General features: G+C 52.2%; 5 protein-coding genes across 5 annotated transcripts; 1 reads left to right on the forward strand and 4 right to left on the reverse strand.

The window, feature by feature from the left end:
- Positions 1 to 568: 568 nt before the first annotated feature.
- Positions 569 to 1,675, reverse strand: N7532_005226 (uncharacterized protein; the record flags this gene model as incomplete). The annotated part of the gene is made up of 3 exons (XM_056617720.1): positions 569 to 778; positions 844 to 1,109; positions 1,189 to 1,675. Coding segments are annotated over 3 exons (963 nt in total), but the record flags the coding sequence as incomplete, so codon positions are not given.
- Positions 1,676 to 2,448: 773 nt separating this feature from the next.
- N7532_005227 (sulfite reductase (NADPH) subunit beta) lies at positions 2,449 to 7,224 on the reverse strand (the record flags this gene model as incomplete). The annotated part of the gene is made up of 4 exons (XM_056617721.1): positions 2,449 to 2,478; positions 2,540 to 6,928; positions 6,991 to 7,130; positions 7,194 to 7,224. The coding sequence occupies 4 exons, from the start codon at positions 7,222 to 7,224 to the stop codon at positions 2,449 to 2,451; spliced, it is 4,590 nt and encodes a 1,529-aa protein (XP_056473880.1).
- A 3,467-nt stretch (positions 7,225 to 10,691) lies between these two features.
- Positions 10,692 to 11,777, reverse strand: N7532_005228 (inositol phosphorylceramide synthase regulatory subunit KEI1; the record flags this gene model as incomplete). Its single annotated transcript, XM_056617722.1, has 2 exons — positions 10,692 to 11,678; positions 11,736 to 11,777. The coding sequence occupies 2 exons, from the start codon at positions 11,775 to 11,777 to the stop codon at positions 10,692 to 10,694; spliced, it is 1,029 nt and encodes a 342-aa protein (XP_056473881.1).
- A 429-nt stretch (positions 11,778 to 12,206) lies between these two features.
- On the reverse strand, positions 12,207 to 13,751 carry N7532_005229 (SNG1 family protein; the record flags this gene model as incomplete). The annotated part of the gene is made up of 1 exon (XM_056617723.1): positions 12,207 to 13,751. The coding sequence occupies one exon, from the start codon at positions 13,749 to 13,751 to the stop codon at positions 12,207 to 12,209; it is 1,545 nt and encodes a 514-aa protein (XP_056473882.1).
- Positions 13,752 to 15,455: 1,704 nt separating this feature from the next.
- On the forward strand, positions 15,456 to 17,392 carry N7532_005230 (MFS transporter; the record flags this gene model as incomplete). Its single annotated transcript, XM_056617724.1, has 4 exons — positions 15,456 to 15,789; positions 15,846 to 15,885; positions 15,943 to 17,061; positions 17,116 to 17,392. 4 exons carry the CDS (start codon positions 15,456 to 15,458, stop codon positions 17,390 to 17,392), a joined length of 1,770 nt encoding a protein of 589 aa, XP_056473883.1.
- Between the last annotated feature and the right edge of the window lie 27 nt (positions 17,393 to 17,419).

A 17,419-nucleotide genomic window follows, 5' to 3' on the forward strand; every position in this document is an offset into this window, starting at 1 on the left:
AGGTAAGGACGGGTGAAGCAGAGAATGAAATCCCGGCAGCAGACGTCCACCAGTATCCTTCAACCGACCTGCAGCCCTCAACCCGTGGGGAATTGAGAATGAAAGAATGGGGGTGATTGATGAAAAGGGATGATCGCGTGGGAAAAAACTGCGGCCGAACGACGCGGACGCGCACGTGACCCCCGGGGGGATCGCAGATTGCGGGTCGCCCTGATTGGCGGGCCGCGGCCGCGGTTCCCCCGAATCGCCACTCCGGCTTTTCTACTATGGGATGGATATGGATAGAAATTCAGAGTCTATCGTCCTATTCTTGTTGCAGGATTTCGATTCAATTCGATTTGGGTCTGCTTACCCAAAGGCGTTAAGACAGGGTGATAGAGTTTGCTGCCAATATATACTTGCCCAGAGTACTTATAAGGAAGGGCCTTAGAACACATGGCATTCATGTTACTTCGAGCTATTCCCGAGTATTCCGTATACCTCAGCTTGCGACCACGAGTTTGGAAATGGATGAATAGATGGATTGCCGCTTGTGATATTTTCCGCCATTTATTATTTCTAGTCACCCTTCATCCTCGCTGTCGGATGGCGCCTCCCGCTGCTTCTGCCGATTTTGCTTCATGGCCCACCCTGTCATCTCTGGTCGGGCAGGGTCAATTCGTGGAGCACTCATGCCATCCAAATAATCTTCACTATTGATGGAAGCTTCCAGCTGCGGCAATTCGTCGGGTTTCTGGTGCATCATATAATTTTCGTAGGTATACCAAGATTCCTCGGTCTGCGAAATGTTAGAATACCGCGAATAAAGCAAACGACCACAAGAAAAAAGAGCAGGAAACATACCTCAGCATCCACCCAATCATACTTCTTCCATTTCTCCTCTTGCATCTTCTTAAGCAGGTCCAAATTGCCGACAAGCATAGCGCCGCGTTCTTCTGCGCCCTTGATTTTCACGTCGATCGCCCGTGCTTCACTCTCGGCCGGGCGTTCTTCTTCTTCCTTCTTGCCTTTGGCGCCCCTCCCTTTAGGCATCTCGTCCATTGCATCGAGATGGTGGAGCTGCGGGTGTAGCTGAACAACTGCAGAAACGGGGGAGAGGTGCAGGTTTTCTAGGCCGCGTTGTTAGTATCTCGGCGTCGCTGCATGATCGCATCCTGTAGGAGACGCCCGTCCAGGGATTTGACTCACTTCCTTTGAATGTGGCCAGCATATGGACCGGATCACCCTCTTCCTGGGGCTTGATGCGTCCACCGAGCGCCTGCGTTCGGACAAGCGACGCTTGGTCCGTCGTTTTTTTGTTTTCCAGCATCTCGATATCACCAGTCGCTTCGGACTTGACTCTTCCACCGCCACTAGTAGCCATGCTCCCAGCGCTAAATCCACCAGCCATTCCGAAAGCGCCCCCGTCGCGGGCCGCGCGGCTCTTTTTTATTGCTTCACCGTATTTGAGGCCTTTGTTCACATCGTAGGTCGTTCGGGTAAAGATCGGGACCTCGACTTCCACAAGCCCGGAGTCCGGTTTCATGCGCATTGCAGTCGGCTTTTGACCCATGCGCTCATTGTAAGGATGCTTTCCGGGCCTGTCGATGTATTGAAAGACATAGCGAGAGACGTCGGAATCGGTCAGGAAGACATCGTAGGAGGCAACAACCGGATCGTCCTCGGTCGAGCTCATGACTGCGAATTAAGGCAAAATGGCGACTGTACGGATCGAAGGCGAGTCCACAACCCCAGGGAAAGCCCAAGTAAAGGTTGAATGGAATTGAAAATATGGACTAGGAACAGCCTCGAATTTAACTGCCCTCGTTTTTTTTTGGCGCGGTTATCGGGTTTGATAAGCGGCGTGAGCTCAAGTGAATGACCGTGAGGTATGGCAGAAAATATCCAGCATTCACCGCCCGATTCTCCCACAGCCACTGGCAACCTAAAGTCTCGCCGCGCCTACGTTTCTAACCAAGAGCCACGCCTTGGGTGTATCGATGGATGGGACCAAGCTTCCAATCACTTACTCAGATAAACAAGTAGGTTCTTCGTGTCAAAAGAAAAATATTTCCTTAACATAATCATACGCAAATGACTACGCTCGTCCAAGACATACGATCTTCAAGCTGTCAGCAAGTCACAAGTGAGGTTAGGAATTCCACCCTACAATGTATCTACTAGTACTTACTCAACCAAATGTTGGGAATCATTCTATGCATTCAAGCAGCTTTAAGCTCATAGAGACACATACATATGTGGGGGAAAACGATGTAAATGGATGATATCAAGAAAATCAGCAAGGTTTTGCACGAGCGGAATCATCGTTCGCCAAGAAACAATGCATCTAGACGTGGAAAAGACATGGACACAATATTATCAACAGAAAGAAAGGAACAAAAAATCACACATTTTGTTTCCCGTGGCGGTCATGACACGTTCGGTATATTGGAAGAGTATATTTCAACATTACTCCTCTTCTTCATCTTCTTCGGCAACCTGTAAAAAGAATGTTAGAATCCAAGAATCCGAAAACAAGTTATCATGGAGCTGTACTTACGCCTTCGTGGAAGTTCTGGCCGTCGGTGGTGGCCTTGATAACACCAGCACGAATGCAGAAGTCACCGAAGCGCTCAGGAGTCTCGCCATCAGTGTTGCGCTCTTGGGCATAGCGCTTGAGCAGGTCCTTCATGATCTCGAGGATCTCGTCCTCCTTGATGGAGGAGCGGAAGAGCTTGTTCAGACGCTGGCCATGGTATCCACCACCCAGGTACATGTTGTAGGCACCGTAAGCCTTGCCAACGAAGGCAACCTCGGCAAGCCATGGGCGGGCGCAACCGTTGGGGCAACCAGTCATACGCATGACAATGGAATCCCGAGCCAGGCCGTTCTCTTCAAGAGTGGACTCAAGCTTGGAGATCAGGACGGGCAGGTAGCGCTCAGACTCAGCCATAGCGAGACCGCAAGTAGGGAAAGCAACGCAGGCAGAAGAAGACAGACGCAAGCCAGAGAATGCGGTGTTATCCAACTTGTACTTGGCCATGACCTCCTTGATGAGGGGAAGATCCTCATCCGTGATGTTGGAGATAATAAGATGCTGGTTACCAGTGAGGCGGAACTCTCCCTTGCCCAGCTCGGCGAGTTCACGGAGACCAGTACGCATGGAAAAGTCGGCAGTATCCTCGATACGGCCGTTCTCGATGAAGAAAGTGAAGTGGTTCAGACCCTTCTCATCCTTCAACCAGCCGAAGGTATCGACGTTGGAAGCAAACTTGAACGGACGGGGCTCGGCGAAACGCAGACCGTCGGGCATGCGCTTCTCAACCTCGGCCTTGTACGTGTCAACACCCATGTCGTCGATGGTGTACTTCATACGGGCGTGCTTGCGGTTCTTGCGGTCACCGTTGTCACGCTGGACAAGCATGATCTTCTCACAGAAGATGTGGACAGAGTCTTTAGGAACGAAACCGAACATGCGACCAGTCTGGGGGTAGGTCTTTTTGTTGTTGTGGGTGGAGCCCATACCACCACCGGCAAGAAGGTTGAAACCTTCCAGATGGCCATCGGCGCCCTTGATAGCGATCAGGCCGATATCATGAGCGTAGACATCGGTATCATTGTGGGGAGGAATGGCGATTGTGATCTTGAACTTTCGGGGCAGGTAGGTGGGGCCGTAGAGAGGCTCGTGGTCGACAACGGCATCTCCAGCAACCTGGACCTTCTTGTCATTCTCGTCCTTCAACCAAATCTCGTGGTAGGCAGTTGTCGAGGGAAGAAGATGTTCACTGATCTTCTTGGAAAAAGCCCAAGTCTCGCGGTGGAACTCGGACAGCTCAGGAAGAGAGCTGCACATAACGTTACGGTTGACATCACCGCAAGCAGCAATGGTATCCATGAGAGACTGGTTGATGGCACGCATAGCACCGCGAAGCTTCTTCTTGATGACACCGTGGAACTGGAAGGTTTGACGGGTGGTGAGCTTCATTGTCTCGTTACCGTGGGAGCTGCTAATAGCATCCATCTGGAGCCACTGCTTGGGGGTAGCAACACCTCCGGGGAGACGGCAGCGGATCATGAAGCTGTAGGCGGGCTCAAGACCCTGGGCCTTGCGCTCATCGCGAATATCACGGTCATCCTGCATGTAGGTACCGTGAAACTTGGTCAGCTGAGCATCGCTGGCGGAGATGGCACCAGTGCTCTCATCAACAAGACCCTCCTCGATAGTACCACGGAGGTAGTTCGACTGGATCTTGATGTCCTCGTTGGTCAGAGGAGCAGGCTCCTCAGGTAGACCCTCAACCTTGTCGACACCCAGAGCCTGCCACAGACGAGGCTCCCACTCGGAGTAGCCAGTCTGGTAAGCATCGGGATCCTGGTCGTCACCGAGACCAATATCGGTGAGCTTGCGACCACCCAAGAAAGCAACCCGGGCGTCAAGGTCCTTAGTAGGCTTGTTGTAGTAGATTTTGTCCTCCTTGCGGGGCCAGTAATGGCTATCACCCAGACCGAAGACGGAGTAGTTGATAGTAGACAAGTCCAGGTCTCCAGAGTTCTTGATGTGCTCCCAAAGGGCACGGCCGTTGACAGGGAACTCACCCTGACCAGCGGTACTGGAAATGAAAACGACGTTTTCCTCGGTGGACAGGTCCTCGGCAGGGAAATCGTCCATAGCCATAACAGTGGTCTTCAGGCCACGAGCACGACCGCGGTTACCTAGGCGCTTGGCAATGTTCTCCGCGTTTCCGTTGTCGGAGGCGAACAGAATGGTCAGAGGAGCACCGAAAAGACCTTCAAGGAGCTTCTCGTAGGCATCCTTGGCATGGCGCTTCTGCAGGGCGCGAACCTCAGTGCCGTAAGAGGCAGACAGGGCAGAGGAAAACTCGGGGTGACGGTTCATGAGCTGGGTGAGCTGGTTGTCCCGACGAAGGAACTCCTCCAGCTCGCGCTTGATGCGCTCGGAATCGAGAGCAAACTTAGGCTCACCCTTCTCCTCGTTTTCGGGGTTCCAGCGGTACAGAGGCCAGTAGCCAAGGTCAACCGCCTTCTTGGTCTCCTGAAGAACAGTGAGAGCGGAATCATTCTCCTGGTTGTAAGGCAGATAAGCAACAACAACCGAGGGGCCCTTGAACTGCTCGGCCTCAGACATGGCCTGGAGTACCTGGGTATAGGAGCCGTAGACAGCTGTAGAGGCAACATAGGCGTTGCCAAAGTTCATAGCATAGAGACCGATGTCCTTCTTGCGGCGAGTGGGGTCGGCAGCAGCACGCTCGGAGTAAGGCTGCGAGTCAATGATCAACATGTTGACATTGGCACCGGAAGCGAGAACGTGGTGGACACCGGAGTTGCCAATATCGTAGGCCCAGGCATCGGAGCCGACAAGCCACTGGGACTCCTCGTAGAAGAGCTTCTTAGAGCCTAGAAGCTGGCGGGACAGTTTGGAGCCGTCGTTTGAAAGACGAGCAATAACATCCGGGGCAATCTTGTTAGCCTTTGCGGCCTCCTTGGCACTAAGTGCCCACCGAGACAGCCAGGACTTGGGAACATCGGTAGCGAAGCTGGACGACTTGGAGGCCTCCTCGACTTCGCGAATAAAGCGCTCACGGTGCTCCTTGCGGGCAATCAGAGAACCAAAACCGTACTCGGGGCTGGCGGCAATGGTAGACGAGATACCAGCGTTGTTCGCGCCAAGCTGGTTGGCAATGTAAAGACGCTCGCCAAAAAGCTGGTTTAGGATCTTGATGTAGGCGTTCTCGATGTGAGGCTGTTCAAGGGCCTCCTGAATAGAAGGAACGTCGGAGCTTCCGATGTCCAGGTTTTGGATGGGAGAGGGGGCTTCCAGGTTCTGGAGAATCCCACGGAGAGCCTGGACAGCAGTCGAAGGCTCAACGTATCCCAGACGGTATCCAACAACCTTGAGAGTCTGTCCACGGACGCTGGAGGGGGTGACACTGGAAAGCAGATCCATGAAAGATGGGCCCCACTTGGTGGTCTTGCGAACCTGCTCCAAAACGGCAATCTTCTCGACTGAGTTCGGGATGGAGTTCACAATCTGGCCACCAACCCAAGGACGGTACAGACGAGCGGTGATGAGACCAATGTTCTCAAGCTCGTTGGCACCAGAGTTGGACAGAGCATCGACAAAAACTCCAGTGGAGCCGAAAACGAAGACAGCAGACTTGGCATCAGCAGGGCCGGTGTATTCAATGGCGTTGTAAGTGCGGCCAACCTCCTTGGACAAGGCGGTCCAGATCTGGGAGGTCCAATCAAAGATATCAGCAGCATTGACCGGACGGACACTGGAGTTGTCCACGGTGGTGGCAGTCGAGCTAGGTGCTTCGCTTCCAGCACTGCTATCACGTCGCGAGGATCCGACGGAGGAGTTCTCGACACTGAAGTTGGACGGAGTCTGGCTCTGAGAAGGCACAGCCAAGTTGGCTGAGGCCTCTTCCTGACCAGCGGGAGTGGCCTGCGATCCCTCAGCAGAGACTGTGGCCACACGGCCAGAGTCGGTGTAGAGAGCCTCAGCACCGGCGGTGTGAACAGCGGTGTTCCCACCCAGGTTCAGAATCTTCTTCACGACCTCGACATCTTCAGTGGCGATAGCCGGGTCTTTGGCGGAGTTGGCCGGGTCAAAGAAGTGGATGACCCCCTTTCCAGACTTGTGAGCCAGGGCATGGGCAGTAAGAGCAATATCCTGAGCTTCCTGGATGGTCTCCGAGTGCAAGAAGGTGAAACCGCATTGCCTGATGGAGCTAATTACGGAGTAGTCGGGGAATGGGGTGGGCTCCAGGGCGACGTGGATGACAACGGGAAAGTTGGCGAGGCGGTACAGGTGCGGCACAGAGGAAATAAGGATAGAAGAGCCAGTAACAACAGAGACAGTCTCGCCCTTCTGGAGAGCGTAGAAGGTGGACAGAAGAGGGTCCTCGTTATAGCGGACGGCTTGTACCTATTTCCTTATGTTAGCCAACTCCTTCCCTGAAACACGGCTATGCGGGCGATGTGAATTACCTCTGTGGTACCCCTTGACAGCACACCGGCGGTCTTGCTAGCCTTAAGGGACTTCAGGGACTTGGAGAACAACGAGTCACCTTGCAGAGAAGGTTGGACGGAAAGGACGAGGTCGCTGGCCAGGTAGGCGATTCTGGCCACTAGTAGCACACGAGCATTCAATAAGCAATTGTCCAGCGTCTAGGAAATATGTGCATACTCACCCGCTTCGCCCGCATTTTGAACAGTTGCCATGGTTGGCAGATGCTGCGCAAGTCACAGCAAGGTGGGATGGGGAAATCAGGCGCGATATTGGGTTATCGGCGCATGCAACGATCTCCCACGCTCAACGCAGATCCACCACAGAGAAGAAGGGGTAGAGGAGGAATATGACACAATTGATGTCCCTTCGCACTTCTCTTAAGATCTATCCAACAACAAGAAAAAAAAGTCGGCAAGTTTCCTCCAACGAGTTCTCCGCCATCGGGGTTAGATCAGCAGCTCTCTCATTGGCGCACGATCACGACATCAATGCAAACCCCGGCATCGGGAGATGCAAACATGCCGCATTGGGCCGTAGTGCGGGGAATCCCGTGACCGGGCGAGCACGTCAGCGGGCGGCTTTTGCCTGCCGCACTTTAATATGCCCTAAATGCGATTTCTACATTGTCAGCTGCCGTCCAAAAAATGAGGATTATCCTTGGTCATGGAATAGTGCTTCGCTCGTTATTGATAATCTGCACGATCTTGATATAAATACTTCCACACAATCTACCTTCACCCAGTACATGACTATTCTGCCGCTTATTCTACTGCTCTGCTTTTTCAATTGTGTGTTCTCCTCACCCCTCCCCGTCCAAGAGTACCAATAGCACAGCGGCGATTACCGATTCTCGGTCGAGAGCTGCTGCCATCTCTGGAACACCGAGACGATCAGCCGTGAATCTGAGTCATCGCCCAAATCCCTAAATGGCGTGATCAAAACATAGCCCGATCATGTTCTGCAACGGTCTTTGCGTCCTTCCCAGTCAAATAAATAAGCTATACAAACTATAGGTGAATCTTGATAAATTTAATGATCCTTTATGTAAAAATTATAGTCTTCAAAAAGTGACTCGACGGATCTAAATAACATTTAGACCACCTTACTACCTTGTACCTGCCCTTATGAGCCATTTGTCCCATTCAACTCCATTTCAACCCATTTCAATCGTGAGAAAGGGATGGATGATAAATGAAGGGATGGTTGCCAAAAAAAAATTCATTGATCGACGCAGGGTTCGAACCTGCGATCTCCCGTGTGTAAGACGGGCGCCTTCACCACTGGGCCAGTCGATCAATCAGGGATGACTAACCTCATCTTCGTATCAAGACACAACGGAAAAGTGTGCAAACCATCTTTAGATACTATCAAGGTCTCACAACTTTTACTCGCTCTTCTCTTTCTTTACGCCAAATTGAGATTTTTCCTTTCTCAAACTGTTCGGGGGAACTTAGGAGCCGGTCAGCTTAGATATTGTTTTCACACCACACGAAGAATTGCTTGGCAAATTTGATATATTTCTTCTGAATCAAAGTACGCCATACCTTTTTATTCAGATAACCCGGTGCCATTAATGTCAAAATTTCAAAGACTGACACAAAAAGCATTGATCCAATACTCATGAGTTCCAACGTATACCTCAAATGGCGAAAGGAAAACTCTAGGACAGCGTCCAAACCCAAGTATATAGAACGATTTAAAGTACGCGTATCGGAAGAGTAGTAGTCCAAACCAGTTAACTGCATTATCAACCATGAAATAGCGACCAATAGGCCAGGGGTATAGCAGTAAAAGCTTTAAAAAGCCCGCTTCCTCAAGTGACGCTGTAAGTTTCTCCAAATACCAACGAAGAAGGCCTCAAACACCATTCGCAGAGTCCAAGACATACTCGGACTCATCATACCCTCATCCCAGTGCAATTTAATAGCCCGTCCAAACCGAGAACTCTCCAATTCTCCTGGAGAAATACGAATAGAATCTACGCCATGGCAGATCTCGTATAGTACCGGTCCGGAGTTGTCAATCCATATTGCTGGCCGAGCGTCGGGAGATGTCCCGGAGCGATGCACGAGCCGGTGTCGAAATCTACCCAGCACTCCTTTCAAGACTTTCAGTGGATGGCCGTATTCGAGTAGAGCGATGATGCCGCCTATGAAGGATATCATTTCCTCGAAGGAGACGTGGAATTGTCGAGTTCGTGTGCCAACTTTGTAGATGCCGGCTGCGTCGAACTGGATGGCGAACATCTGTGGTCATTTTTAGATGACGACTTACTCGCCCGCAGATCAAGAATAGAACATACCTCCGAGCTCCTCCGAGCTCCTCTGCTAAGAAAAAGTGCAGTAATATTCGTGGTTCTTACGCACAGTCCCCTCTCGTAGCCAACTCAGCCCCACAGCCCCTTGCGATTTTCTAGATTGTTAGTACTGGATGGTGACAGAGAAGCACAAGTAATTGAACGACTCACCGACAATCAGAAAACACCGAGAATAGACAGACATCATGGTATAGGGGTTGAAAGTCAAACAGGGGGTTCAGGTTGGATGCTAAGGTACGACAAATACGTCTTATGTAGGCACCGATACCTTGATCACGGGATAGGGATCACAATCCCAGAAACCAGCCTGTCGGGCGCTAACCGGGCGCTAAGCCACCGGCGGGGAGTTCATTGTCGCAAGAACCCCGTTTTTCACATTTTAAAATATAAAAATTAACATTTGTGACGAAAGTAGGCCAGTTGGGTAATTTTCGGGGAATCATTTTTTGATCTCGGGCAGCCATCGGGCACTTTTTCATACCCACCGGATGTGACAGGAGGAAATATCGCTCAGAATAGGGGCTGCTCATGCAGCTGCCTGTCAAGCGGAGCTTATTTGGATTTCTGACACAAGATACATACCTAACTCGTGTGATCTTTGTGGATGCATCGAGAAACAAGGGGCCTATGTTAGGTAGCACCTGCTCCACGTATCGAGTCGAAGGTAGATACTGAGATTACGAAGAAGAGCGGGGTTATTGGTAGAGTATTGGCAGAGAAAATCATAAGACATGCATGTGTGGTATATAAGCAAGGCTGTGTACAATGGTAGACTATTCTGAAACTCTGTCATGTCTGTCCCAAGGCGCCAGAATACAAGACACCCAAATCCCGTATGAAAGCAATGTACACGTTCTGACGCCAAAAAAGCAGATGCACATGAAAGGTATGGCGGTCGATTCTCTTTTGATATCATTCCCATTCAAACCAACGCTTCAGTGTAGCGTATGCATCTTATACATCCGTGAGAAAAGCGATGCACGCGACAACAAAGATGTTCGACGTGATACAGAGGCCCCTACTTGCTGAGCCCAAAGGACCCTCGGCATAGCTGATGGCGCTGTCGCGAAGATGCGATCCCGGGCACGTGATTGGAACGCGAAGCTTGTAGCGGGTGGTTCGTCATGCTCCGGTAGTCGGATTAAACGATAGAATGGACACAAGAGCCGCTTTGGATTGTGTCCTCGGGGGTAGTCAAGTAAGGGACTGCCAGACGTTGCTTTAAGATTGTAATAGGAGACCAAGGTGAGGATTAAATCGTGGGAGTCATGTCCAGCACGACGGGATCCGAACGATGTCCTGGTCGACCACCGAGGCAATGCCTAGCCTGGACTAGATTCTTCCATGGGTAGGTCCGCAAGATTACCGAGTCTCACCCCAGTCCTGCATCTTGACGTTCGTTCCCGGGTGCTCGTGGATGGGCTGCTGGATCACACCAGAGCGAATGACTGACGGAGAGGGTTGAGGAGGACCGGTGCCTGAGCGACGTCTGCGCTCACGCTCGAGGGGACCAGGCAACTCGATGTTGTTGCTGCGGTTACGGAACTTGTGGTTGATGCCACTGAGCCAGTTGCCATCCTCCTCTTCACCAAGCCAGTAGCTATGACCAATGCCAACCATGATCCGGCCCAGCTTGCCCTTCCATCCCTGTCCATCGGGGCTATAGGCAGAGAATGGTTCGCGGTCGATGTCAGCCACACTCGCGACCGAAACGTTGCGGCTGTGGGTTGGGAGCGAAGTGTGCTTGGGGATAGCGACCCAGAGACGAAGAGCCTGACGGGCGAATGCAAGCATCACCAGGACGAAATAGACGCGCACGGCCCAGAGAAGCGAGATGAAGATGATGCTCTGAAAGCTCTCGGGCTGGTAAACGGCGTTGCTGAGGTGCTCAGCGCTGCGGGGAGGGTGAGCGACGAACTCGTTACCCTCCTTGGTGTGTTGAATCTCGACGTAGGCGGCATCGTACTTGGGGCTGGTGAAACCGGCCGTCTGTGCAATGGTGTCGCCGCCGGGGCCGGAGGCCTTGCCACTATCATAATGCTGCGACACGACCAAGAACCAAGTGACACCGAAGGCGGCGGTGTAGGCGGCATTGATGAGACTGTCGAGGAGATAGAGCCAGGCAAGGCCCAGGCACTCGAGAGGCGATTGTTTGCGGATGTGTGGGAAGAGCAAGGCGGCGAGGGCGAGGGCAATTAGGGAGTACAGGTACATGGACAGTTGCACGGGGGACAGGTGATATCCGGTGAGGAGGGCGAGGAGGCCGTAGAGACCACTAATCTTGTTCAGCAGCAAGGATAGAGTAATCAGCGACGCGCCTGTTTCCAGGCTCATCACGTAGAGAAAGGTCTGCGGTCACGAGACTGTCAGCTTGGGACTGGGCAGGCGAGGCATCGGTGATTTTACCTCTGGCCGCGGAATGCGGAGGAAACGGGATGAAAACCCCATCTTTGGACCCGAAGAATGTATGCGATGGAAGGGCTTGGACGATGGAGCAAGTTGCGAAAGAGAAAATGGCTGGGAGATTATGGGACGCCCAGTGGCCCAGGGGCGCAGGCGCCAAGCTGAGCGGGTTTCCGGGAGATCCGCCGCCGCCGATCGCTGCCCGATTGCGACGCTGAAGTCATTATACGACTGCAACCACTTATTATTACACTATGTACTATCCTGACACTACCTCCTATAAGGCATGATCCCAAATCATAAATGAGCCGAATATGTTTACTTCGGATGAATACCTAGATCAATCAGACAAAAGAGTTGACACCGAGTTGCCACTGTGTCAAACCGGGTAAGAACGAGTCGGTCCGATTCTGAATACGAATACGAATTATATTTCCATATAGCCTCGATACTCAAGGACTAGATAGCAGACTGCTAGTCGCTAAACGGTAGATCGAAGCAGGGGCCATTGTTCTCCCTGCTGGTCGTCGCCTTCTCCACCCTTGGCCGCGACATCTCACGCCGTATGATCTCCATTATTTCTTCTTGATCGGCCTGGGTAGCCACAGTTGTCCGTCTTTGCATGGCACCTCCAGCCTCGGGATCGGTCTCAGATGTTTCGCTTTCTCGCGGCCCATCAGCAGTTATCTCCGTCGGGAGTTGGTCCTGTCGCTCAGAGACGGCTGGTTCAATGCGATCTTGGATGGCCTTTTCATCGGCCTCATGTTTGAGCACAGCGTAATGTGATCGTCGGTAGACCCCGATCGTGCTCAGGGTCAGACCCACAATTTCATACACAAAGAGAACTGGTAGCGCGTAGTAGAGCTGGGGATTGCAGCCACCAGACCAGATATCGATCAGGATATTGAAGATGCTGTGCGCGGGTAGAGCAAATCCCACGCGATAGAAGGCGGGCGAGAGCTCGAAAGGAAGCAGAATTGATGTGACATTTGTCACGATCCAGGAGATCAATGCCATTGGCACAATGGGAGGTGGAAGCCAAATCGTGAAGACATCCAGAACGAGAAAGTTGAGGTGCGCGAACAGCCACAGGGACATCCAGGTAATCACGAATTGGTACCCATTGACGTGCCAACCATGCCGAAACGCCCAGATGGCTCCAGTGGTACAGAGAGATCCAATGAAGGTATAAACACCGGAGATCACCTGGCGGACAATCGCAATCCGATGCGGATGAATTGAGACGTAGAGTTGGAATTGTTGGTATAAGCCATTCACATAACCCAGATAGAAGAACTCCTGGATAAGAATCAAGATGATCACTAAAGTATTGTAGATTAATCGAGACCCTTGTGATGTCTCCTGGAGATTCACGGATGATAAGACCCAAGGGTCTGAGAAAGCAGCCACAGCAGCTGAATCGGAGGTGTTCAGGGCCTGGAGCATTTTCTGGCCATCGGCTTTAGCTAAGGCGACTCGGGCAGCCTCAGTGAGGGATTTGAGGGTAACAGATATAGCGGAATCCACAGTCGTAGGATAGCGTGCTTCATTCCACACCATTGTCATCACATTGCTTTTGTCATAGTCCGCTGCGGCAGATCCGCCTCCCAGGGCCGCGGTCAAATGATCTGAAGCATTCGGGGCGATGTAGAGGGCTCCCCAATATTTGATGTTGCAAACAGCTTCGTCGATGGTGTTGGTGGAAGGATACGATGTTGCCGGTCTTTCCATCAATGCTGGGAAGCTAGTACTCTCCAGCTGCTCATACGCGGTGCGCACCGCATTCCCTATGGCGCCACCATCATAGTCGACGAAGAGAATATTGATGTTGTGAGTATGTTCGCCCTGTTGGAAAAGAGAACCGAAGATGTAACAGAAAAGGCCGAGGAACAAGAACTGCAGCACCAGCAGATTGATTGTCGCCGCTTTCAAGAGCGCCAGGCGACGCGGCCGTACGGCGGGATCATGGATGCTAGGCCGCTGTCGCCGGGCCTTGGGGTAGAATTTCCCCGGAGCCATGTGGCACGGGGCTGCTGAGACACACGATCCCTAGGGCGTGAGATTGCGAGGGCAGGCTGGTCGAGGAAATAAGAACTTTCTTCAAAAGAAAAAAACAGAAGCTTTTGTCGTGGTCGGCGTTTGTAGAGGCCGAGATCAGAGGATCCGCCAACAGATCCCGCAAGGGCCGCGACAACCAAATCCCGACCACGGCTAAGATAGTATCGTCATGGCGAGGCCAGCGACGAGGAACCATTGCTCCAGAATGCCCAAATACGAGAATTTAGGCTTCTTCGGCTGACGGTGGATCCTGACTGCTTCTCGCGGGCGGCAAATAAGCAGCCTGCATTCGGGTCTGGGCCTGTCAGCCCGCATTTGGAAACCCTGGGTCGAGCAGCGGACCAGTCACTGCCTCGTTTCTCACACCGACAGAGATCCCCAGATCATGATCATAGGAGGAAGATTAGCCTAGATATATTTCATCGGATAGTTAATCTTAGACTTAAATAGATATTACTGCAGTAGTAGGAATCGACTTCCCCCGTGCATGTATATCGTGTGCTGATAGATTGATGGCAGTGAGAGGCACAACAGATGGCTACACTATCGTATACTATCAGCCATTGATGAAAAAGTTCGACAAGAGGGTTGGTCGGCATTGGTTTCCCAAGTACAAAGAGACTCGGCCCATCGGCGTTTCTTTGTTCTCGTTCCCCGATATGGGGCTGGCGATTACAAACAGAGAGCAGTCAACAGTATACTACTGGCAGATGGGTATGTGATATATCGTAATTAGGGCCGCTGTCAGGTTCAAGCCATACCCCTTAAATACTATGCATAGAATTATGGGATAGAATGCCCAGTGGAGGCATTATGCGCAAGAACAGCGGTCGAGTCGTCAGCAAACATCCCCTCGTGGGCGCTAGTGTCTCCAGACCGAGATAGCCGTGAGACCCATGATTCCCTCAAGATTCCGTCAATGCTTGTGTTGATCCACCCGCTGGTTCCTCTGCTGTCATGCACAGGCACCGGGGCTACCGATGCTTCGGTCCTCGCCCTTCTATCGCCCCGACCGTTCTCCTCTCTGTTCTGGTATGGAGTAACGGGTGTGCCTGGCCGCATTTGGTAGCCTTGCCACCTTTGCGCCTCGGGGGGCAAATTATTAATAGCTCCACACCTCGCACTGATTCATGACACCCAAATGGATGACATCAGTTCCGCCTGCGTGCACATATTTTCCCACTAGTCTCGGAGGGCCCCACTGTGAGAATCTGGCCGTGGATGCGTGCAGCCCAAGTTTAAGGCCGATCGTACCACCGACGCGATGCAGAACACACGCGCATCAACGGTAACGGCTGCCAACCACTGGCTATCGATCGCTTGTTTCTACTGCTAATTGTAGAATATCGAAATCCTTTCAGCCAGAAAATTCTCACCGGACGGCGATGTCCCTGAGGTTCGGCACTTGTTGTCGCAAGGCGAAGCCGTCGGGTGGTGGGTCTGGACGGTTAAGTCGGATCTTGTGCCTAGCCCCATTTTCACTTTTTATGGCCACCTTCAGGGCAGCTCCTGTTTATATTGGAGATCCGCCGCGCCTGGAAAAAAGTCTACTTATCTCATTCGGACCTCTCTGCAGTCAGGGCTACCGGGGACATTCCACCTGATCACCACGGCCCAAGGGCCATTTGAACTATAGAGCTCGAGACAAGCATCTGAACTGTCGCCATGAACAGGACCGATCAGCAGCTCCAACAGGCCGAGGCCGATGTCTCAAACTGGGGCGAGGGAAAGCCCAGAGCATCCGCCGAGGCCAGTAGACCGACCACATCAGGGACGACGGGGTCGTCCTCCGGCTCGAGTAGCTCCGTTGACTACGATCCCTATGTTCACCGAATGCAGTCGCGCAACACAGAAGTTGACCTGGAACGCCGCCGATCGACAACCTCCCAGGCCCTCAGCCGAATCGAGACCCAGCGATTGCAGCATCAGCTCACCGTTGGTGAAAGCGCCCAGTCGCGACCTTCCAAGGCCCCCTCCCCAATTTCGGTGCCGGCAAGCCGTATCCCCCGCTGCTCCCCAGCCGTGAAGATTATGTGGTGGAGTTTGATGGACCAGACGATCCTCTGTACCCACAGAACTGGGGGCTGTGGACGAAGTAAGTCGTAAAGGCTGAAGGAGTGAGGTGTGCATCGTGCTAACTATTCCTCTCTAGGTTCTACATCAGTGCCATGCTCGCCTTCACCAGTATCTGCTCGACTTTTGATTCTGCCATTTTCAGCGCTTCTTCTCAAAATGTTTCCAAGTATTTCGGCGTGGGCCTCGAGGTTTCGGCTCTGTCCAGCTCACTTTATATCGTCGGCTACGCGTCGGGACCGCTTATTTGGGCACCGTTGTCCGAGCTCAAGGGCCGTCGCCTAGGCATCGTGATTGCCATGCTGGGCTTTGGAATCTTCAACACCGCCGTTGCAGTCTCCAAAGATCTGCAAACCCTCATGATTTGCCGCTTCTTCTGTGGTATCTTTGGCAGTTCACCCTTGGCAGTGGTTGCTGCTGTCTTCTCCGACATTTACAATAACCGCACGCGCGGTGTCGCCATTGCCTGTTTCTCAGGCACGGTCTTCCTGGGACCTCTGGTTGCTCCGTTCATCGGTGGTTTCATCAACATGTCTTACCTGGGTTGGCGCTGGACCGCTTATATCCCGGCTTTCATGGGCTACGCCGCATTCGTGATGAACTTGTTCTTCCTCAAGGAGTCGTATCCGCCTGTCGTCCTCGTTGAGAAAGCCTCGGAGCTTCGCCGACGAACCAAGAACTGGGGGATCCACGCCAAGCAAGAGGAGATCGAGGTCGATTTCAGAGAGCTGGTTGTCAACAATTTCTCTCGCCCGATCAAGCTGCTCATTCACGAGCCTTTGATTCTGGCAGTGACTATCTACCTGAGCTTCATCTATGGTCTTCTCTATTGTTTCCTGACGGCCTATACCCTCGTCTTTCAGCAGGTCTATGGCTTCAATGCCGGTGTTAGCGGTCTTCCGCTATTTGGCATGATCGTTGGTCTTTTCATCGCCGCGGCATACATCATTATATCTTCCCCTTCATACGTTAAGAAGCTGGATAAGAATGGCGGCGTGGGAGTTCCTGAATGGCGGCTGCCACCAGTGATGGTTGGCGGTGCCTTGTTCGCTGCTGGTCTTTTCTGGTTCGGCTGGACCGGTTTCAACGGTACCATCCACTGGATTGTGCCTACCCTGAGTGGTTTGTTCACCGGCTTCGGTCTTCTGGTTATTTTCATTCAGCTTTTCAACTACATCATTGATACCTACCTCATGTTGTGAGTAATTCCCTCTTTCTGAATTCTTCAGAGACTCTCCTAACATTCAAATAGCGCCGCCTCGGCCATCGCAGCCAACACCTTCTGCCGTTCCATGGTAGCAGCAGCCTTCCCTCTTTTCTCACGCCAGATGTTTGAGAATATGGGTATTCAGTGGGCGTCTACACTGCTCGGCTGTGTCGCTGCTGTCCTGGTTCCTATCCCGATTGGATTCTACTTCTTTGGCAAGAGGCTCCGAATGAAGAGTAAATTCGCACCATTCTTCGAGCCGGCTCAGGAGTCTTTTGCCGCGGAGCCCGAAGAGAAGACGGAGGAGAATGGAAATATTTAGAGCACATAATACTTAAAAAGTTGTACA

Source organism: Penicillium argentinense (assembly GCF_028826775.1).
Source record: "Penicillium argentinense strain IBT 30761 chromosome Unknown utg000005l_segment0_segment0, whole genome shotgun sequence".
Classification (NCBI taxonomy): Eukaryota; Fungi; Ascomycota; class Eurotiomycetes; order Eurotiales; family Aspergillaceae; genus Penicillium; species Penicillium argentinense.